This window comes from Anopheles cruzii, chromosome 3, assembly GCF_943734635.1.
Source record: "Anopheles cruzii chromosome 3, idAnoCruzAS_RS32_06, whole genome shotgun sequence".
In the NCBI taxonomy this organism is placed as follows: Eukaryota; Metazoa; Arthropoda; class Insecta; order Diptera; family Culicidae; genus Anopheles; species Anopheles cruzii.
The window spans coordinates 75,123,277-75,146,361 of record NC_069145.1 but is presented as its reverse complement, the minus strand read 5'-3'; the positions used below and the strand labels follow the sequence as shown (position 1 = coordinate 75,146,361).

Below are 23,085 nucleotides of genomic sequence, written 5' to 3'. Positions count from 1 at the left end.
TCGTATGGAAGCAGCAAAAGTTGATGGCAGTTTAGATAAACAATGCTGCGGATGCTCGGAGAGATTTAGTAGCGAGGAGGAACTGAGAGCACATTCCGAGAAAACGCACGCACTCGAACCATCTCCGTCGACTGAAGCGCGCCCCTTCCAATGTGGTATCTGCTACCGTTGGTTTAAATCGGCCCGTGGCGTTCTAGACCACCGGAGCGACAGGCGTAACCGACACTATCAGTGCGCGACCTGTGGCCAGCGATTTAGTAGACCTTCGCGGCTGGCCGTACACGAAAATCTGCATTCCAAAGCAAAGGCATTTGCTTGCGACCAGTGTGGCGAAACGTTTCACAATCTCTATGCCCGGCGCGTTCACATCAGGAAGAGCCACGGCGGTGCCGTTAAAGACGGGCCCGTAACCACGGGCAACGAGTGCCAACAGTGTGGTAAATCGTTTCGTTCGGCGAGCTACTTGAAAAGTCACCAAAAATTACACGCCAACGAGGCGCCCCACAAATGTACGGTATGTGGGGCTCAGTTTAAACTGCCAGTTTATCTGAAGTGGCACATGAAAATCCATAGTGGAACGTACAGCTGCAATCACTGCAACCTCGCCTTCAAAGGACCATTCGATCTGCGGGAACACCAGAACCGCCACATTGGCTACAAGGAGTTCGTTTGTACAAGTTGTGACAAAAATTTCTACACCAAAAAAGAGCTCAACAAACACGAACGGCGTACACACGAACGAAAGCCAAAGGCTGCTAAGAGCTAAACGTGCCACCAAATAAACTTTCACCGAAGACCGAAAACAAACGGCTCACTTTGTTTCAATTATACGATTTTTATTTGATTTTTCTTTTGTTTTTGTTCTATGGTATTTTTTCCTTCTTTTATTGTTGTATACATATCCACCATCGTGCGCACAGCAGCGGATTTCCGATTAGTGTGTTTGCGCTTTTGTTGTCCGCATATCGTTCGCGATCCATCAGCGTATAAATCCGAAAAATATAGTTTTGCCAGTTAGTGGCCTTTTTTCTGTCCTCCCTCTTGCCGCCGATGTCTGTCACGCGCCCAGGAATCGCTCTTCGTACTTCGTGGCGCCCCGAAATCCTTGAATGTCGGTCTCTACTTTTACACTCTTTGCTTTCGCCCCTTTTCTGAAACATTTCGATTAACTGTTTTTATGCACGAGCGTCACGTCTCGTTGTCTACTACGTTTTGTTGCTACTATTAATTGTCGCTACCAATTGAGAACGGACCATATTCTGAATGTTGTACACGGAGCGTCACGGTGATGCCGGGGAAACCGAAGATGAAAACAAATGCTAAGACGATGGACGAAGACGATTCGTTTGAAAGTGAACAGAAACAGCGACTCTCTTAGTCGGTTCCCCAGATGCTCCCGAGACCGCGGGTTCGAGCGCCACTTGGGTTGGAGTGGCGTGGCGAAACCCGCCAATGTCCAACACCGATCGATCGTCATCAGTTTTCCCGCTTGGTTGGTGAAAAGTTGAAATTGCAAACTGCATGTGTCTCGGTGTCAGTTTTAGTTTTTTTTGTTCCTGTTTTAATTAGCTTACATTCTTAATTATTTTTTTGTATTATTTGTTTACTTTTTTCATTTTTTATCTATTTCTTTGCACTTTTTTGTCCTTCCTGTTTACATTAATGTTTAACTGTATTTGTATTTTTGTTTTGTGTATTAGTAGAGCGCAATGGTGCACAACTGTTCTACGTGTGTCCATCGGGTTGATTTTTTGTTTGTTTTACTACTCGTGCCCTCCGGAACACACCAATCGCGTCAAAGAGGGCAGCGATTCGGGTTGCCGTATCAACCGCGGTTACTACACGATCATCTCATCGTATTAGTTTAAGCGTTAAGAGTCTAACCATCGTGTGATTCGAACGCCTACTGATGGCGGATTGTTCTCTTCTTGTTTCTTTACAGGTTTGCGATTAAACAACAACTTGTGCAACGGTGTTTGTTAGTATAAGGACGATCTGGCTAATAGAGAAAACAAACGAAACACTGCAGAGAGTGCAGATCCGATCCGATAGCGCCCCAACGGCCTTGATTTGAATTACGAAATACTACCAAACCGTGTGAAACTCAGGCCCCCGATACGTCCACGCGAAACGGTCGCTAGGCGCGTGTTTCTCGAGGACGAGAGCAACCAGTAAAGAGAATAGGTACGGGAAGTGTAAAGGGGTCAATACTTTTCGAAAACAGAAATTAAAACTAAACACGGAAAAACAACTTTTAAAAGCCCATACAACTAAACAGCGGTCAAGCAGACGAATACAACATACTTAATGCACTTCTTACGTGTTTATGTATATAAGGTATAGTATGTACAGCTAGAAAATATACTCCACTTGCGTTTGCGCTGGTGTTGAATAAATAAAAAATATATCCTTCGCTCTTCCTCTCTCTTTCTGTGTCGCTATTGGTGGTTCTTTGACAACAAGTGTCACTGAGAGCGGCGCCCGGAACTTAAAACACTAACTTAACGATGAGTATTTTTTGTGGGTTTTTTCACTTTTTACAACATTTTTTTTGTTATCATTTTTGGTATAATGCAGAAATGTGACCTTTAAAACGATTCCGCTCCTCCGGGGATACCGTGTCGTACTATAGCAGGGATCTACATTTATTGAACCATCATCATCGTTATACACACCAACCACGCATAGTATTTTTATTCCCGTTTTTGTTCTGTTTTCTTTTGCCATATGATCTTCCCCTGTTTAACCGCCACTCGTGGTAGGATCGTAAAATTGATTGAAAAAGTCGGCAGCAATAAAACGTAACGCGGCAACGATCTTACACTTAGTAGAGATTATGATTCGTATCGAACGTGGTTTTGATCGTCGAGCCAGAAACCACCGTTTGAATTTGGAATCACGTAATTCAAAGTGAAAACTTCAGAATCAGAATGCACGTGGTGGAGACCGCGCGTTGCTGTGAAATTGAACTGTTACTCTTCGCGTTTATTGCTTATTACTGACCTAAAACAACGTCGTGGCTTCGCGGGATGCCAGATTTTCGTCCATCTATGTTCGAAAGCTATATTGCGGTAGACTACTGTTTGTATACACTAATTTTGAACGTAAATCGATCTTAATTCAATGCAAATTAGATAACACACACTCGTTGCAGCCAGCATCCGATCCTTGATCCATACACTCCATATTGATCGATCGATTTTTATATGAATTTTCTCTCGGTTTCGCTCGGATCCACAGCGCACGGTGTGTCGAAAGATAAAAGCGGATCACATGTATCCGCGTACGATAGCAAAAAGAAAAGGCATTCAATCGCAAACGCAACAACCCTGTAGCCTGTGGTTGTGGGCACAATGTCCTGTGTATCGAGAGCCGTCCGATCGCACCTCGACATTTGTTGCGTAGTTTCGCTTACTTCTTAAGGAGAAAGGTGTACAAATAAATTAAAGAAAATAAAAACATAATCAACGGTACCACCACACACAAAACTGCCGCAGATAACCAAACCGCCCGGCGCCGGGGCCATTTTTCAGCCCAGGACGAACACACCCGAACCGCACCCATCACCATCCATCCTCTGCTATGCTGCTCCAGCTCCAGCGGCCAACCTTCGGTAGCTTGCCCACGGGTTACGGGTTTAACCCTTGCGGGCCTTCGAGGACGATTTGAAGCGAAGCTTGCCGGGGACCATCTTGCCAGAGTCGGAGTTGGGTGACGAATCTAGTCATTCGACGGCAATCGGTTTCACCGGCGGGAACTGAATCTCGTCGTAGATCGGAACCGTCACCTTGACCGGATACTCGACCGCCTCGCGCAAATCGTGACACCAGTCGGAGTCTGCTGGAATGGACCAGAGAGAGAAAGAGACGCGGACCGAACGAACGGGACCGAATGGGACCAAAGTGTGCAAAATAAAATAATACGGATTGGCGGCGCGGGAAGGTGGTGGTGGTGGGAGAGTGTGTCAGTGTGAACCATCCCCAGGGAGAGGGAGGACAGATCGGGGGTGGAAAAGAGAACCGTGGCCGAAAGAAACAAAAACAAAACCAAGTGTTGAAAGAGATGTTAGATGAAAAAAGGCAGAAAGAGAGAGAGAGTGAGAGAAAGAGAGAGAAAAAGACAATCTACTTTAGAAACGGTTCCTCTTTACGGGGCGGGCGGACGCGGGTTCAGGACATTGGCGAACGATTCGTTGGAGGCATCGGGACTTTCACTTACCCGACATCCGGTCGGCAGGGCGACCCTTCAGCACGCCAGCATACGTTCCCGGGGCCGGCAGCATGGATTTGGTCATGTTCACGTTGATACTATTGGTGTTTTCATCGTTCTCGTTCCCACCGATGTCCACTTCTACAAAAAGGATACGCGCGTAAGGCAGGGTTTCCGATATTGCAACACTTGCTCCGTCCGTCCGTCTTCTTACCGGTGATGCCGTGGAGCGGTGTGCGCAGGTCGTGCGCCCGGATGAGCTTACACTCGCCACCCTTCGAGTCCTCGAAGCTGTAGATGTACAGAAACCCATCTTCGCACGCCAGCAGCAGACGAATCTCTTTTTCCAGCTTCGCCATCACACACTCGTACCGCAGGCCGGCCTCGGCCAGCTGTATCGTCGCGTACGCCCGGTCCTGGGTAAACACATCCGTGACGACATTGGTCGGCAAGTAGTTGGTGACCGCCTTCGCGATAAAACTCATGCCCCAGCCACCGACGCCACCGGTCGTGGTGGCCGGATCGGTGCTCGCTGCTCCATCGTCGTCGCTGCTGCCGTCGCTGGAGCTACTATTGTTATTGTTGTTGTTGTTGGCGCCGGCCGTATCCAGCGCGATGCTGCAGCGCCGTTCCGCCTGCTCGATCGCTTTCGCATCGATCCGGAAGATATGTACGGTTTCGGTGTTCGAGCTGGCCACCACGAAGCTGGCGCACGTGCTAAAGTTCAGCGAGCCGATGCTGACGTGGCGCTTGACGCCGCGCCGGAACTCGTGCACCTTCTGGCCGTTCTTCACGCAAAACACGCGAATCACGGTGCCCTTCTCGGAGGCCGTCGCCAGCAGGACGCCGTTGTAGGAGAAGTTGAGCGCCGACAGGGGCGAATCGTGCGCCTTCAGCTTCAACCGGCGCAGCTGGTTGGCCGCATCGAAGATCTGCAGCTCGCCGCACTCGGCCGCCACCGGGTAGGCGAGGTGCGACAGCAACGACAGGGTGCAGAGGCCCCGCGGGTTCGCCACCATACCCTTGATGGAATGTAGCAGTCTCATATCACGGATGTTGTGAATGTAAATACTGTCCACGAGGCACACCACCAGCCGGGATCGGTTCAGTTTCACCGACAGGATCTCCGACGGGTAGCCGTAGTTGCAGATCTCCGCACCCTTCTTAAAGTGGCACACCTGGAATGATGGAAGTGACGAAGGACAGTGAGATAGTGCAGCGTAGCGAAGAAACCAAAAATAGCACCCAAACGACCTCTCTACTGGTAAGTTGGTGCCAAATGCCAAATATAGTCAAATATCTGTCGGCAGTAATTCAGACATCCGAATTTCTGCATGGCCTGGTGCCAATCGAAAGATTGTGCTTGGTTTGTCTAAAAACTAACACACTCAAAGGGTTCAAAGTCTGCCTCCTACATACTCTCTCCTATTTGCGCGGGCCGACCATGCGCCATGTGCAACCTTCAACCGACAACCGACCGCGGCGGCTGGGTGTGCTGCAACAACCAGCACCTTCTAGAAGCGCTCGTTGCGCTGCTGCACCCAAATTGCAGCTTTTGGGAGGGAGCAATTTCTTTTTAGTAACCAACCAAGGTAGGCGGCGCGACTCGTCGTTGGCAAGCTGTGGTGTGCATACCCCCCACCACACCACAAGCGCTACATTCCTCACACGTTTGGGTGCCGCCGTCGCCGTCGCCGCATCGAATCTAAGCAACCTACCTTAAGCTTGTTCGGTTCACTTGCCGTGACCACCGCAACGAGGCTGCTGCTGAACAGCCGCTCGGCGATCTTTGTATCCTCGTCATGGCTGCAGAAGATTTCATCAACACGATCGACGGAGCCCAACGAAAACAGTCGATACCCGGTGTTGGATACCACAGAAAGCGATCTGCCGATAGAAAATGGGAGAGAAGAGCACGTTAGAATTATTTAAATTTTCCACAACATCGGTGAGCGAAAAATCCATCGAAACGCAGCGTCATCGTATAAACGGAATACAATTAAGCTAAATATTGTGTCCCCCAGCACACCCAGCGTAGCACACACCATAATTAAATAACCGTGTGTCGCACTACTTGAAATGGTTTTGCCGTACGCTTGTGATCGAAAGGGGAATACAATGGAGCGCAACCTGTTGCACAATGAACACACAACGGCACGGCGCAATATAATTAACCAACCACTACTGCGCCGCGCTCCGTGGTCCGCATGATCACGCATCCCTCCCACACATTGTCATCTCTGTTTTAACAATAACGTGTGTGTGGTGGCCCCATTCGAAGGAAAGTTTATTCAAACCAAAAACAAATGAAACCATAAAAAATCCCGTCCCCCCTATCGTCGTAGATCAGTCACCGCGAAAGGGTCATTGTGCGGCGCTGTTGCAGTTACTGTTTTTCGCGTAGCATTTTTTTTTCGGAGGATCACAACACACACCACCGACTCATGGGCCGACATTTTCGTGCGTGCCTTCGAGTTGATGCCTTTGTGTAGAATTTTCACGCCCCTTCCGAGCCAGCGCCGTTTACGCGCTGCTAATTCCTAACGGACGTTGCTCATTAAAAGCTGAGCCAGGTCAAACGCGTTTCTCCAAACCATGAGAGTAACCTTTAATGGCCATCACTCCATCCATCAGAGGGCGACCAAAAAAAGGCGCCCAAACGAACCGCTTCGCCATGCTTTAGGGGGTTATTTTTAGTTTAAACGCAACGCGATGGTAACGGTGGTCATTCCACGCCAGCCAGCGAGAGGGAAAATTGCAACAAACACACCGAGAATGAGAAGAAAATATGAAAACCTCAAACAACCCTGGCTCGTGACAAGGTCACGACCGAACACCGGAGGGAAGCCGAGGCCAGGGATCAGATGATCGGGCGGAGTCTACTGTTCTAATTTTAAAACTCCCGCGCATCGGAATGGGATGTCCAACGGGAGAGAGAGAGGTTAGGAAGGTTGCCCGTGAAATGGTGTCGCACCTCAATCTCCGGTGGCCGATCGCCTTGGAATTGTTACACGATCGCCGGGTCGCGGAGTGTTTGTTTAGCGGGAAGCCCTGAACCTCCGGCCGAGAGGCTTCAGATGTTTCCTCACCCGACGTTAGGTGATTTGTTAGAAAACGCGACACGGCGGCGTACGAAATTAGCGTCTTCAACAACACAACAAATCGCCACCGCCTTTCGTTTCTTATTTCATTGCCAAGAACAAGCCGTTGTGGCAAACAAAAACAGCTGCGGCGTCCGATAACAAGCCGCGATGACGTGTTAGTAACATAATCTTATCGACTTTGCACTTGGTGTGCGTTCGCGACACAGACAGCAACGGCCAACAATGCCACAAAGTCTAGCGGGTGACAAAAATGGTGGATGGCCGTGCGACGATTTTCCTGCAGTGCGCGTGGTCATCAACTCATGGCGATCTCCAATATGCAAAACCCTTGATCGGTGGCCCACTCCAAAAGGATTGCCGACAGCAAACTTTCCAATGCGTCCTCGCGCGTCTGTCATTGATCTTCCTTGTCCCGTGTCTGTCAGACACCAGTAATGATGAGCTGTTTATTCAACGGTCCAGAAATCGGATTCCAGTCACCCGTCACCATCAAACGGTCACACACTCCGCGGTCCGCAAATGGGTTTTATAGGTGCATCGGCACAGGACGACACACGCGGTCGGCTTTAATTACCCCGGTGGCCACTCGCGGATCTCCTCCGTCAATCGCTCGACCAGGCAGGCAGGCAGATATAATTGGAGCACCCGGGGAAGAAATGTGCGAGCGCATCGCATCGAGGTTTAATATGTCCATTTCCCCCCGCTGCTAACTGTGTTTTGCATCTTGCCCGGTCCGGCTGGCTTCTCTAGCCGTAAGCCACGGGCGGGAGGACCGCGGCCCCTAGAGACTGGCAGCAAGCCCGCAGGCAGTAGCGATTCCTCTGCTGCCGCCGCCTGTCAGCGTTATCCGCTCGAAAGAGGATCATGACACTTCCGAAGAAAACCAGCAGAGATCACGCGCGCGCTCATCTCGGAATTCCGCAGAATTGCAGCTAATTATGGGAGAAACTGCAACGGAAAGACCCCGCAGCACGGCGCTGCTGCTCGTCTTTGACTACTCGCCTCGGACCATCCGGATCCATCCAGCGGGGCCCAGGGCCTGTTACGATTTATATCTCCGGGTGTGTGCGATTGCACTCGCTAATTGCTACACTCAATACAAACGCGTCATCGTCCGGCCCCGGACCCGGATGGGCCGGTGAAGGGAAGCCATCGAAACGGCGATCGTATTCTACCGGAGATGTCGTCCAGATGTTGCGCATTGTTGCGATACCCGGACGGACCAGCTGATGATCTCACTCTCATGAATTTTAGCTGCTGTCAAAACTGTACCCAACACAGTCTTCAACATAACAGGTTTAGCTGCCCAGGCCAGGCCCATTTGTTGCGATCGAACAAAGAAACAAAGAACTGCAACCCGAAGGAATGGTGTCCTCCCCGTCCAGATCGATCCAGCGCTGTGGTTGCAGCAGCCGCGCTTATTGCATCATTCTCAGCTGGGACAGCCAACTCGCCAAGATCGCGTCACCATTGGTCACGATGACGATCCACACAGCTGACACACACAGACATTTCTTGATCTCTTTTGTGTTGTGTTATTCTGCGTCCTCCCCGCCTAGGGCATATTAGAGCCCCAGCAGGCCGTGACCCTGCGCGCCACCATGATCGTGTCCTTGGTAATGAACTCGTGCACGGAAGAGGAGCACCTATAGGCGCTGAACCTATGTCGATGCTAGTTTATCAAAGTAGCCCTGCAACTAATCTCACAGCCCGAACACCATTGTTGCGGGACGACGCGCGCAAACCAGGCTGCAGAGTAGCGACTTGTTCATTGTGTCGGTGTGTACCCCCCCCGTAGGGGGGAGGCATGGGAGCTGCGGCAATACACCGTGGACTTCCTTGAGAAATTGAACGTGCCCCTGGCCAAGAACAATATCAACTGGAAATCAAACAGGCCAGCACGGGGGCTAGGTGCGTGCGTGTTCGTGTGTTTCAATATCGTCGCACCAACACCGTCGCAGAGGGTCGCCAACAACGAAAACAACAACGCGTAAACGCAGCAGGCCCCCGTCACCTGGCCGAGTAGTTGTCCGTGAAACGGTGCTTAACCTTGAGCAGGGCTGAGGGGGTTGGAGCAGTTACTCCCGGCGAACCAGCTCAAACCAGAACTGAGAATTGCTCGACCAACGCGGCAGCTTCTTGTTTGCCATCGGGCCGCGCTAAGAACGCCTTCTTGGATGAGAAGCAAAAGTTGCCACCGTACTACACAAATATGGGGCCATTTAAATCACGGGGCCTTAACTTTAATATGTTTACAGATATTGCATCGACTGCTGCAGAAGATTGTGTAGAAAAATTAAAAATGCTGTGCTATGCAATTTGACGAACGATCGAAGAGTGCTCTGTCTCGCGTTCGCGTCGTCCGAAACCATCCGGCCGAGCTGAGTCGCCATTAAAGCGAAGAACTCTGCCCGTCAAATTGACCCGCTTTCGATTTTTCATTTCAGCGCACATTTCAATGTCAATGCCGGAAAATGGCATAACCGCACCGACAGGAGGAATCGATATGTTCGCTCGGGGCGCGAATGCGAAATAGAAACTGATTATTGATTCAACACCCGACACGACACCCGACGCGCCCGCACGGCCCTTTCCGGGCAGCCCGCGAGGTAAGCAACCCTTTTTCCCGGGTGGACGTGACAAAACTGTGTGACTCAACACTGATGTGACTGTTGCTTCCCAGCCACACATTCATATGCATTCGTTTGGATGGACACTCCAAAATGCACCGAGAGTGGTCAAGGAAACCCCAAGTACAGGGCCAACAACATTCACCCAGTGCCAACCTTTCGCTTGTTCCAGCAAATTCCCAGACCGTTCCAGAACCTGCTGCTGCTGCTGCCGATAAACGAACGTCGTCGATTGGTGCATGTGTGGTGCACCGGACATGACCTTCTCCCGCGGAGGTAGCCTATTACGTGCCCGATTCGTTCCATCATCACACCATGGTCCGGGAGAGGGGGCTGTGTTTGCCAACAACGGACCGATTTTAATTACCGAACCCGAAAGGTTTAAGAGAAACCCGGTCGGCCGGAAATGGCACCGGGGACAAACGTGCCCGGAATGTGGTGAGGCGTATTATGCGCGGCGCAGAGCGACGGGGAGTTACAATATTGTTGTAGCTTGACATTCTTGTTGGCGTGGTCGTGGTGCATCATGAGTTGTTGCCAAAGGATAGAATGGTCAACAAAAAATATTTCCTGCAAGTTATGCGCAATTCACCCAAAGCAATCCGTCACAAATGTCCGGATTTGTGGGAAACCCACAATTGGCAGACGCGACTCTGCTCACACATCATGGTTTCTGCGCGAATTTTTGGCCAAAAGAACATACTAATGATGCCAAAGCTACCGTATTCTGCAGATCTGGCCCCCTATGATCATTTCTTATTCCGGAAACTGAAGGAGGCCATGAAAGGACGACGCTACGATACGATTTAGGAGATAAAGCCGGCATTGAAGATGCACTAAGTCTTGTCCGTAAATTCAAATGTTGCGAAAGTTTTTGGTCAGCCCTCGTAAATCGTTTTTTCAGTTCTTACCTTCAAAAGAAAGCTGATTTATGATATTCAAAAGAAGGAAGTTTCATCATGTTCTACTCATAAACTAGTGGTTAATCGTGCTAAGAGCGACACTTCTTCTGTTATTTTGTTGCGTGAGTTAGCTGACATTGTAAAAATATCAAAAGAGAATATTACATGTCCATTTGACCATGAGAAAGCTCTGTCCAAAGATGGTGCCGCGTTTACTCACTGTTCACCCATCATCAAGAGCGTGTTAATGATTCTGGCCATGTTTAAACCTAACAAACCGGAATTTTGTGAGCCGAAATGTGACAAAGAATAAAACGTGAAGCGTAAACGTAAACGTTTCGTGAAGAAATTTCACTCGAATGAAGAGGTTATCATTGAAACTGAGGCCTATTTTGAGACCGAAGATAAACCGTTGGCGTGTGGCTCTTAATGGAGATTACGCTGATGAATCAATCCAATTTTGAACAAAGGAAAATGCCTTTCCTTTCCTAGGCCCGACACTTTTCAGCCCATGTGTTAGTTTGATGGGCAAACATTTGGCGATGGTGGCAAGCACATGATTTAAGGCTGCGATTAAAGTGCATCATAATCGCCCGCCGCACACCCTCTTCATGACCTACTTTAACATCGGCTGATACCATCTCATAATCTGCGGACAAATAATGCTGGGGCACACTCGTACGGGGTCGTCACATGTTTATTTTTATAAACGCCCTTCTTATTACGTCTTCAAATTGTAGCGAACATTTCGCGGCGGCCCGAGCAAATCGAAAACATCGTCCGATATTTTTTGCATCCGCCATTCTGCAGCGCAAAAGGGGATTCACCACAACAACGGCGCGTCATGTGTTGCATCTTATCGATGCCACACAGCGCAGCAAATAATGCAGCTTTCTTGAATGACTTGCCGAAAGTGTGATGCATCCATTATCAGCTTCTGACATCGGTCAGCGACAGGGTGCAGCAAAACAAACCCAATACGTTAGATACCGCGGAAGCGCGCTGGTCCCCCCGGCGATAAACGGCTTAGCAAGCAAATGCTGCACCGCCCAAGGTTCAATAGCCTGACGGAACGATTATCGGCCACGGAATAAATCGCCGCTTTGGCTGCAGTCACTGCCCGCGTCAAAATGACGACGATAATGGGGCCGCGACATGAAAAGAAAAAACAGGAAGATTCCCAGAATGCGCCTTCCCGATAGCGACACAACGACAGCCGGCAGTGGTCCAGACGAGCCAAACAACACGCCGCCAAAACAAGTGTCCGGAACGGGATGGGAGGGGTCCAGCGCAGCGCGATAAGGACACTTACCCCGGGGTTGTCTATAGCGTAGTCCCCCTCCACTTCTAACACCGACGGTGCCGGGATCGCATGCTGGTCGCGTGATGCACCGTAAACTAACACACTTGTCCCCGATTCCTCTCCCGATCGAGGATTGTTTTGCCAAGCTCCCCCCCAAACACCGCCGCCCCGCCGAGTGGTTCATCGCCCCACTCGAAAGACCCGCGGAGAGCCTCCCTCTAATCTCCCGTTGTGATGGAATGTGAACATCTCCCTATCAATCCCCCGGAACCGAGCCCAGCAGTGCACAGAGTGATAACGGAAGGGAATTGCTTTTGGAAAGAAAAAAAACGCAAACAATTCATAGCCTATCAGCACCACCGAAACAGGCTGTCCGGGGCCGTAGGGCTAGGGGAAGTCGCCGTGACCACAAAAGTAGGCCACCGACAACCCACAGGAACACGGGCGGGATCGGCTGGTTCTTTGTTCCGCTGGTCATCCGCCGTCCGACTGGCGATAGTGAGTCGAGTTCAAGAATGTAACGAAAAAAAAAGTGGGCAGAATCGGACAACAACAAGCGAGGATTGCATCCCGCGGTGTGGATCGGCAGGAAATAAGCACGTCACGCTGTTGATAAGTGCGGCAAGAAACCTGCCCCTTGGTGTGCTACCTGAGCTTCCTGAACATTGTAATTGTGGCAAAAAAAACCTCTCAGCGGTGACGTCATCGGTCACTACAAATAGGAACCCCTAGTTGCCGCTAAGCAGGTTAAAAGGTCTTCACTTGTAACATGAGAGACCTTCACCTGGTGCCCACCCCTGAGCCGGATGACGCAGTTTCTCTGGTGCACCAACACCCACAAACCTCCATGAGGCCATAAAAACCGAGAATCCGTCATTCCATTAGGGGGCTTATCAATCGGTGAGTCGGACTTTGTCGGTCACTTATCGTGCCGCTTGAACAGCTGATACATACCTGGCGAGGGAATTGCATCAGCTGTCGCTCAGTTTGCCACGCTAAGCGATGACCACATCGTCGGCCTCCCCATCCTGACACCGACATCCCCCGGACGGCTACGTGCCATTATGTAAATTCCCCCCGCCGTAGGTTTGCATACGCTAACTACGGAGCGAGCGCGGCTCCGGCACAAGGCGATCCAGCTTTTTAGGCACTGTCAGCCCAACGCACCCCTCTATCAGACTACTCCAGGTGGCCATTAAAAACCTGTTCCTCGCGACTGCAACGGTGATCGAATCGCAACAACGATGCACCACGATCGCCCGTGAGCTCGGGCCAATCCGATCCAATCCAATCCCAATCCGGAGATCCGATCGGTTTGAGCTCGGGCTTTATTCTTAAAATACCCGACACACAGTGGCGGAGAGAGACGGGTTCTCGGAGTTGAACAGCTGATGCGGATCACACACACACACTCACACAGGATGTGACCAGTGGATGACCAGTGGGAGTGGAGCACCCCGTTGGCCACTTGCCGAGGTGTTGGGTGGATGATGAAATCGTCAGCAATCAGCAGTAGCATGATGCAACCCGTGCTTCTACCACACGATCTCACTCGGATTCCTTATCCAAATCGTTGCTCACTCTCGCTCTCGCTCTCTCTCACTGTGTCGCTGTTGCAGAGAGTGCATCCTCCCAACAAAACCCGTTGTAGATTTGTCAACCGCCCCGTGCCACATTCAAATGCCCTTCACACGGGAGTGAAGTGGGACCGGTCCCGGGACTGGGAGGATGCGGTCGCCCAACAGAACGAACGGCGGATCGCAAAAGCGTCCACCGCGAATAATCCGCGTACTGTTGGCACGCGAACTGGCCCATGGCCGAACACATTACCCAGCCAGCCAAGGGCCAGAAGAAGAAGCGGTGGGATCGCGGGAATCTAGAATTACCGTTCGTCACTCCCTCTCTCGCCTGTAATGAGTGAAAAGTGCGCACAGAGCGCGGTGTGGTGTCCAATTTAAATATTCTCGTTCGTCATGATTTCATAACCAGCCGCGCGGGCGAACGACATCATCATCAGCAGCAGCAGCGGCGCGAAACAACAACCGCTCGATCACCCGCTTGCAACGGCACAAAATGGCACTGATAATCATCTCGTGGTAATAGATCCTATCAAACTCAGTGCGAGTCAGAGTACAATGGGCAGAGGCACAGGGTGGTGGCCGCGCTGTTATTCTACCGCCGCGCGTTCTGATCACGCGCCGAGTGGCACGTGGCGTGGCTCTGAGGCCGTCAAGAGCCGTGGATGGCCGCGTTAGGAATTGGCCAAATCTCTTTGCACGCCGAGTCTTATTTTAATCACTCTGACTTCGGCCGAATTAGGCATCCATCTAGACACTTCTAGACGGAGGGGCTCGTGTGTTTCTAGGCAATAATTTCCGTCGGCCACCGGCCAACGTCGGTGTGACGTAAATGCACCGCACGGCAAACCGCACAAGTGCAACAACAGCATGGCGCGGAGACGTTCGGTATCGATCAAACGGAAAACACAGCACGATAGGAGACCGGCTGTCTGGCACTACTTTGTCCGGGAGGGGGCTATGTTCGGCTGTACCGATTGTACCATCCTTCTCGGTCTGAGTTTTGCCAGCATTGGGTTCAACCAGCTGATTGCGATAAAACCATCCAATAATGCGCACAGACGCAAGTGGTGTGTGTGGCGTTGAGCAAGGAAGGCTAACACAGACGGCCGCCGGAACAACGGCCATCGATTGAACCACAGCTGATGATGCCCCCCCGGTGGTCCTTTCAAGCGTGGTTACACCGTCAAGGACGCAAAACGCACACGCGATCGACAGTGAACGCGTAGAGTCAAGAGTCACAACAATAACCGAAGGTCTCTCTGGCGTACGTTTGCGTTAATAAATCACAAGCACTATAAATAGAGGGCAACTAGGAAATGGGCTTACTGACGGGTAAAAAATTGAACCAAAACTCAAACATTGTTTGAAACAAATCTCGCAAACCCCCAAAACTATTCCACTTATCGCGCCACTGCGTATTTTGCGTAACTGCCAATGCGCAACAAGCGAAGCATATAACCGGCCGACGTCCCACTTCGTGGGAGACTCCTTATCCAGAAAACGTGGAGCATATTGCGCAAATAGCGCTGACACAGTGAGTCGCGTTCTCCATCGCAAGTCACTGCTGCCGTTGCCCCGTTAGTCGTCCGTCGGAAGATGCCCAAAAATATGACGACGCGAAGCGGTGTTAAGGTCACCGCCGAAGCGGACCGTTGGTTGTGAAATGGCCCCCACCAAGCACAACCCACCACCGAAAACGCCTAAATCGCAAGAAAACAAATGGTGCGCGTGAGCAATGCGCACCACCGTCGCCTACTACGACTTGCGTGCGTGCGTGCATTTTGTTTAGCGACGCCACGATCGTTTGCTCCTGCGATCGCGTGTGTGTGTGTGATATTTACAGCTTTTAATTTTGGGCGTTGCTTCGCGTGATCGCGCAACTCTCGGTTTCTCTTCTTTGGGCCGCACTTTCTATACAAAAAGCCAGGCGCTGCCGATTGTTGTTTCTTTTTTTCCCCCCTAACTCTCTCTGTGGCCATCTTTGTTGGCCGTTGTTGCGTGTGCGCGTTGTGTTTTGGGGATTCCCCACCGTTGATTCGCGCACACGGCAAAGTTCAACGAATCCGCGCCACACACGGAGAGGTTATGATTTTTTTTTCTAAGAGTTCCAGGAAGCGAAGGAAACTCGCGGAAAGGGGTTGACTCGCGGGAAGACGTTCCGTCAATATTGAGGAGTGTGCACACACAAACACACATGCACAGCAAGCACAAAGAAACACAAGCAAAGTTGGCTGCGCTTAGAACGAAAAGTCATCCCCGTTTCCAAAGCAACGCATGCGCCCCGTTAATCACGCCGTGGAGCAATTATCGACGGAGTGTTGCAATGGTTTCCAGGCGCGAATCGGTTGTTAGGGAGGGCAACAACAATGCCCCCAACCAACAGCTGATCAGAGTACGCGTGTTGCGATGAACATTCCAGATGGTACAAGGGAAAGGACAAATGCGATGTACGTCAAATATTAGGTTGGCTAAAAAGAAATCCATTATTTCCACGGTAGATTCTTTTAGTGATCGATATCTTGTTAAGTATCGATCGTGCTGCTTCTGCTAGTTTATGTTCGTTTTAAAGCCGACCCTTTATACTTAAAAAATACTTTTATTGTTATTTATTTGTTCCATTCGTTTGTGAATTACAGAGTGTTAACAATAACAAGATCTTTACTGTCAAGAACTGTACTGTTCGAAGCTAGCAATTGGTCAGAAACCACCAGAATCGGCCAACAGAAGAGGTGTTGCATTCCAGCAGAACAACGAAGTGTCACGCACGTCTTTAGTGATTCGCCAGAAAGTCCGGGAGTTTGGTTGGGAAGTTCTAATGCATCCACCGTATAGTCCGGACCTTGCAACAAGCTATTGATTGATTTTTCGCGCTTTACAAAATTTTTTGAATGATGAAAAATTGAGATCTAAAGAGGACTGTGAAAATGGATTGCTCGAGTTTTTCGTTAATAACGACTAAGCCTTCTACGAAATATGCAAAATGAAGGTTTTTTTCATCATCATTTTGACGGGATTTTTAAAAAGGCAACACATTTTCCAACAAAATGGTGTATATTTGAAACAAAACGGACCATCAGAACATCTTAAATCTAGTTATGAAACTGACGCAAAAATAATGGTTTTCTTTTTCCCCAACCCAATATTACGAACAAAGCAAGCTGCCAAGAGAAACCCAAGATGTTCGGTGCAAATGTCAAAGTGTGATGAAACACCGAATAAAACCAGTAACCATGTGCAGCGCAAGGGGCCATATCATCCATTCCCGGTACTTATCAATCCAACCACCTCCCTGAAGTGTTACTTAGGACCCGCGAAGGGTCCGCGCGGGGCCGATAATGTATTCATGGCGCACTGTGTGTGTGTCTCGGCACGCAACACAAACGAACAACCAAAAGCCGTCGCCATCGTCGTTGTTGCGTGTCTCGGTCCGGTCCGGCCATCGTTTCCGCCACTCGCGCATTCGCATGCATGCACTGCCCTCTGGCCCCGACAACAACCACCACAACTGCTACATCGTTTCTCTAATCGACCATCACCCTCGTCAGACCAACGCTCCGTAGTTCCCCGCCCCTGGTGCCTTCCGCGAGAAACGTGCCCATTTGACGCAGCTGATTTCGCCCGCCATTCGGTCTCCACAACCCACAGCCATCCCCCCAACGGGGGGCCAACAAAACCACACTCAACCTCTCAAACAAAGGCCTTGGAGAACACATGCCACAAAAAAGGTAGGGGGGCGGGGGGCGAAGATGACGCACAAATGTGTGTCATCATCCGTTCCGTTTGCGTTCCTGTGTTGTTAGTGTGTGTAGGATTGGAACGAATTTGATGATTTGTTTGGAGCTCTGGCGGGCGCTAACGGATTGTTGATGCGATGCGACGCAAAACATATCTCAAAGAAGGCACTGGACACAGCCTGAAATATGTTGCCACAAGCGCACAGCTGGAAGAAGGAAATGCGTCACACTGAGACGGGCTTCCATTAAACGGGTCAAACAAAGAAAGGCTACCATTTAAATCAAGTGAAACGACAGAAAACACAAGAAACCCACACACGCGCACTACTGTGTGCGAGGGATTCAAGGCTCTCTCGCTCTCTCATCAATTTGTCATTCTCTCACTCCGTCCGTTCCTCTCTCTCTCTCTGCGTTTCATTCGATCGAAAGCCTACCCAAATCAAACACATTAAAACGGCATCTACCAAAATCGCCAACCGCCATGATGCCGTTGATTTACTAACATCTTCTCGGAGTGCTCAAATCGAAAGGGATCAAGTAGCAATAGAGCAATAGATGGGAGAGGGAGCGAGAGAGAGAGCGACTGCGCAAAGCATAAGCGGAGCGAGAGAAAATGAGGCAAACAGAGAGAGCGAAAGAGCGATTCACAAACAAACGCTAAAAGGAGGCCAACCACCACCACAAATTGGCTGGGGTGCTCTCAGCTGATATCTCCTCCACCCGCCCCCGTCTTCCGATGACCTCTTCCACATCCTTTTGCGGAGACCCGCGTAACAGCACAACCGTGTTGGTCCGCGCTCGGCTCCTCGCACCTTACTTCGCAAACCCAAAACCATGGCGGGCTTCGCAGCCGTAAACGTAATAGCCAAATGTAAACAAAGAGAAATTTTGTTTATGCATCGACGGTGCTATGTAGTGGTGGTGGTAGTGGTGGTTTAATGCTTAGGCTGCTTTGATGTTTCCTTCCCCTCCACACTCAGCGTCGAAGGGTTGTTAGCTGTGAAAAGGCGAGCCGCGACCTAATCAACCCCACAATCCAACAACAGCACCCGTTGTTCACATACACACACACTGATAGAGCCTCGCAATTGGCATCAAAGAAGGCATTCGTCGCATGTCCAGCTGCGAAACCCTTCGCAGCATACTACGATGTTTTTGACTGACCGATAAGAGGATTCCCCATTGCACGCCATAAAATGTAGGATGTCCATGAAGAAGGAAATCACACAGCAACCACACACGTCAGCAGGCTGCGATCTGTTGCTGCGTATTTCACGATAAATGGGATGGTTTAGTAAACTCCAAGCTTCACTGTGTTCTGTATGCGCGATCTACTGTATGTTCCAACTAGGCCAAGGTGGTGCTCAAAGTTGCTGCTGCTGTTGCCGTTAGACAAACAAATTGCGCTTCGATTGACTAATTGCAGGTGTTGATTCTACCGTAGCCTCTGCCGGATCTGTTTACGTTACCGAACTTTAGAGCACAAAACTCCTATCTTCGTTGCCAGGAACGATTCTTTTCTGCCCCTAACGAGCTCGGCGCAGTTATTGCTTTGAACTGTAAATGAACGTGATGCAATGCATACTCGATGGGGAGTGGAAAAGTAAGCATGATACACAGAGAGATAGCAGCAAAGGCATTGCTTTCCAGTTTCAACTGTTGGAAATGGGCCCAGTGTGGCAATACTCTGTTGAAAACGGGTTAATAAAACAAATAACATGTGAACCGCGAGAGGGAAAAACATTCGACAAACTTACAAACCGTTGGCCGAGGGCAAACAAAACCCACATTAAGGATTGTTCAACGCCAGCAAAGCCTTAATTGCGCCAATCGATGATGCGCGTACAAACAAATGTCATTCCGCGGCCACCACCACGTACGAATTACGCTCGTCACGGATGGAACCGCCGTCACTGTCTCGCCGTCGATAAACAACGGTGCAACAATCGCTTCGCAAGGGCAATAGAAGGTCAGCGAGGCGAATTTCATGGCCGAACAATGGGCGGATGATTTGGATAATCATTTTCGAATTTGTTTTTTTAATGTGTCAGCTGCTCGTAAAACAAAGAAAGCCAACAAAACAGAGGGTATCGATTGAAAAAACAAATTTTCAACAATAATTTATTAAACCACTCCAGAGCCCGGATACATCCGTTCAATTTATGGGAGCCAAAAATATCACGCAATAAGTAACAAAATCATTGTTAGCTGCAGCACACTGCGCACTCACATACAACCGTACGCTTGGATATGTGCGTAAAACCCCAGATAGGCGCACAAGGGAGAGTGAAACCCATTGCAAGTGATGAGTGGGGGAGGAGGGGAGTTTGATAAAAATAACCCTGATATTTTGAAAATGGAAACATTAAAAAAAAGCCACCAAACAAGCTGACCACAACAAAAATAATAAACACTGAGCATCAGCAGCATAAAAGCACCACACCACCCCAAAACGCACTCTATGAATAGAGGCCATAGGTGTGTGTGTAGGGAGGGTGCATATACGCAAATAGTAGTGGTGACACACACTGGTGCACACTGGTAACCAATACGAGATCACTCGATATGCGTTCTTCTGGGGCGCACAAAGAAAAATTGAAGTGTTGAGCAGCACACACACACACACACGCACGCGCCATGCACAAATGTTTTATGTGATCCGATCCTATTAAAAATAAACATTGCCCGCGCTGAAAACCAAAGGAAAATAACGGACTCCGAACACAAACAGGAAAATGGATGACACACTGAAGCATTAAGACCGCGTGCGCGATTACTTACGTGTAGTCCTGATTAAAGCTTATAGAAAATCCACCATTTTTGCCGAAACATTTCTGACTTATATCACTCATTTAAACGACTTAAACGGTGGCGGCGGTGAGCGTTTTTTTGCGCGAACTCCGAAGGATGCGATGCGATGTGAAAGAAAAATGCGATCGAAGATGCCGCTGACGTGTGAAGGACCTGTGCTCTAGTCTCTAGTAGTCTCTAGTAGTCGCGACGGGCTGCACAGCAGGACTGGGGCTCCGTGTGGTGGCCAACTGCGAGAGTGCGCAGTGTTTTGCTCGCTTGTTCCCTCTCGCTTGGTCGCTCTCGATGTCGGTTCGGTGGTCTCTCCGCGCTCTTTCGCCTCGTGCAGTGCGCGAGTTGGCGTTTGTTGTTGGTTTTTGTTTATAATCGTTCCGTGTTCAGATGTTTTCGCGTCGAGTGGCGCGGAATATGACGAATGCTCGCGGACTGATACACACGCACGAACGCGCTTTTCACGGGCCACGGGAGAGTTCGAAACGATTGTTCCTCGAAGCACACACACACGTTACAAGCGGGACTCTGCGTGCACCGTTTTGCACACCAACCACGAACGAGCGTCCCGAATGGCCTTGTTATGTCCTGTTACGCTTCTCGCTCTTTCACCCACACACACTCACGCGGACTCTCTCGCTGTTGCGATTAACAAAAAAAAAGTATGTCCTAGCGCGCTACGGTGCTAGAACCGAAAATGCTTTCGAATGGTAATCGAAATTTTCTACCTCAAAAAAACCTCAATCACGCACAAGGTTGCTTTGTTGTTTTGCGTTTCCGTTTTCTCCGTTGCGGTTCAACGGTTCTCTAAGTTGGCTTTGCAAGTGAGTCTGAAGGAAAAATGTTCCAGCAAAATCGTCGACAAACGCACACGCACACACGCTCGACCAGTTAGCCTGAAGGGAGCCGAAAGAAAAAAATCAATTCTGCTGATGGGCTCTATTGTTCTCCAAAAGTTCTCTGTGTTGCTGCACACTCGGAACGTCACAAGGCTTACGCGGGCTACTTTGTGGCTGTGTTTGAAATGTACACAGCACAGGACACACACACACGCACGGGTGGCTTAGCGCAAAGGTTGAATTTTCCAGGACGACACACAGCACCACAGTTTGCGATGGTGGAGAAAAATGACGGAACTGAAAGCCAGAAACCAGCAGCTGGATGCAGAGTCTCACTGCTGTGGTGGTGCAGTGCTTTGCTATTGCTTTCTTGTTCCTCTATTGCACAACAGTGGAAAAACCAAAGTTCGTTTCGGCTGGCTAACGACGGCGACGATAACGACGAGAGCGGGATGCGAAGATTCCTGTTCGAAACCAATTTTCCTTTCAGACTAAACTCGGTTTGAATTTATGTTTTCAGCTGACCCAAGCCAACTGGCAGCTCATGCTGGTGCGACAGAGAGCGCTCTCTGTTTGCACTCCTGCAGCCTTTCAACTTCGCACGAGCAAGCAGGATGGGCGATCTTGTGAGAGACACACACAACAACAATACAAACAACGCAATTGAGCGCTAGCTCCTTTGTCACCAACACACACAAAGGGCATCGATTTGTTTACCTACCGTTCAAGCCTGTGTGGCCACAAATATGTTGTGCAAGAACTTCCTTTAAATCCTAGAAAAAACTAATCAGAAAAGCATTAGAATGTTTGGTCTTCAATCGGTTCATTTTCATCGGTTCACCCGATTCGAGCGAGTTCATTCCCAATTCGGTTGTGTCACCACTAGAGGGCAGCAGTGTAGCTATCTCTGTTGAAATATTTCACACCTCCCGGGAGAGGGGCTCCCGTACAAACATAACATTTGGGATTTGGGATTTTGGGAAGAGGAAATATTGTGGTGAATTTTTGAAACCCTTCTCCTTTACAAAGGGTGGCTCCCATACAAAATTAGGGTAAATTTTAAGCAAAACTCGAAAAGTGTTCAAACAATTTGAGTGTTCAAACAAGCTGGTGCGAGTTTTGCCCTGTATCCAACGGGAAGCGGGAAGGAAAGCCAATCGGATACATCACCGGGAAGCCCTATCATTCGGAACAGAGTAACGGGAGGAGGAAAGGGAAACTGAACAAATACGTCACCGAGAAGCCCAATCGTCTGAAAAGTAGAAGTAACGGGAAATGCAAAGGGAAGCTGATCGGATACGCCACCAGGAAGTCCTTTGAAACGTCGGATAATCGAGAAATGAGGATGAAATGAGCACCTTCCTCCACCGTCTACCATCTTCATTTTTCAACAAAAACTATTCATTAACCTTTTTGTTTAATTATTTATTTTTTTATATACATTTTATACATACATATATACATAACCATTTACTTATATATATTTATATATATTTTAAATATATACATTTAAGGCACGCGCGCTTCAGTCTTCAGTCCTTTGTGAGCAAGTTGGACAGCAACCGCTGCTGGATCAACAGCAGCGGTTGTTGTTGTGAATTTGAATTAATTTGTTGAATCGCCGTCTCGCTGTCGTTGAAGTCTTGGGCAGAGCTTGGGAGAGATTCTGGGGCAGAGCTTGGGAGAGATTCTGGGGCAGAACTGCAGGCCTGATGACCCGAAATTAGTAAATTAAAATTTGTTATTCACAAGTATAATTTGGTTGGCCAAAAGGGCATTTACGGTGCTGGTTAGGTTAAATCTTGAATATTTTCTTGTTTCTTCCATTTTTTAACGCGGCGAGACACTTGAACAACACTTTGCTTAGGACTTGTGATCAAAACAAACCGAACTGACAGTTGGATGGCCAACGCACACACATACACCGCGTTGGGTACCATGTAAGACATCGTTCAATAAGTCCCGAGACTAGTGTAGAGATG

General features: G+C 49.4%; 2 protein-coding genes across 3 annotated transcripts; one reads left to right on the top strand and one right to left on the bottom strand.

Moving 5' to 3' along the window:
- Window positions 1–4: 4 nt before the first annotated feature.
- On the top strand, window positions 5–766 carry LOC128270991 (gastrula zinc finger protein XlCGF7.1-like). Its single transcript, XM_053008421.1, has one exon. The coding sequence runs from the start codon at window positions 5–7 to the stop codon at window positions 764–766; it is 762 nt and encodes a 253-aa protein (XP_052864381.1).
- On the bottom strand, window positions 612–21,579 carry LOC128275332 (WD repeat domain phosphoinositide-interacting protein 2-like). Of its 2 annotated transcripts, none has more exons than XM_053013796.1 (5): window positions 20,244–21,579; window positions 5,928–6,096; window positions 4,424–5,387; window positions 4,219–4,350; window positions 612–3,840 (listed from the first exon to the last, which is right to left on the bottom strand). In XM_053013796.1, exons 1-5 carry the CDS (start codon window positions 20,312–20,314, stop codon window positions 3,725–3,727), a joined length of 1,452 nt encoding a protein of 483 aa, XP_052869756.1. In that variant the 5' UTR covers window positions 20,315–21,579; the 3' UTR covers window positions 612–3,724. The 2 variants fall into 2 exon arrangements, with proteins under 2 accessions (XP_052869756.1, XP_052869758.1); XM_053013798.1 differs by having other exon boundaries at window positions 613–3,837.
- Between the last annotated feature and the right edge of the window lie 1,506 nt (window positions 21,580–23,085).

Coding starts and splice junctions, on each gene's coding strand:
- LOC128270991 (XM_053008421.1), top strand. CDS start 5: ATGGAAGCAGCAAAAGTTGATGGCAGTTTAGATAAACAATGCTGCGGA.
- LOC128275332 (XM_053013796.1), bottom strand. CDS start 20,314: ATGAGTGATATAAGTCAGAAATGTTTCGGCAAAAATGGTGGATTTTCT. Junction 6,097..20,243: donor AGCTTTAATCAGGACTACAC/GTAAGTAATCGC, acceptor TTCTATCGGCAG/ATCGCTTTCTGTGGTATCCA. Junction 3,841..4,218: donor CCCTGCCGACCGGATGTCGG/GTAAGTGAAAGT, acceptor GGTCCATTCCAG/CAGACTCCGACTGGTGTCAC.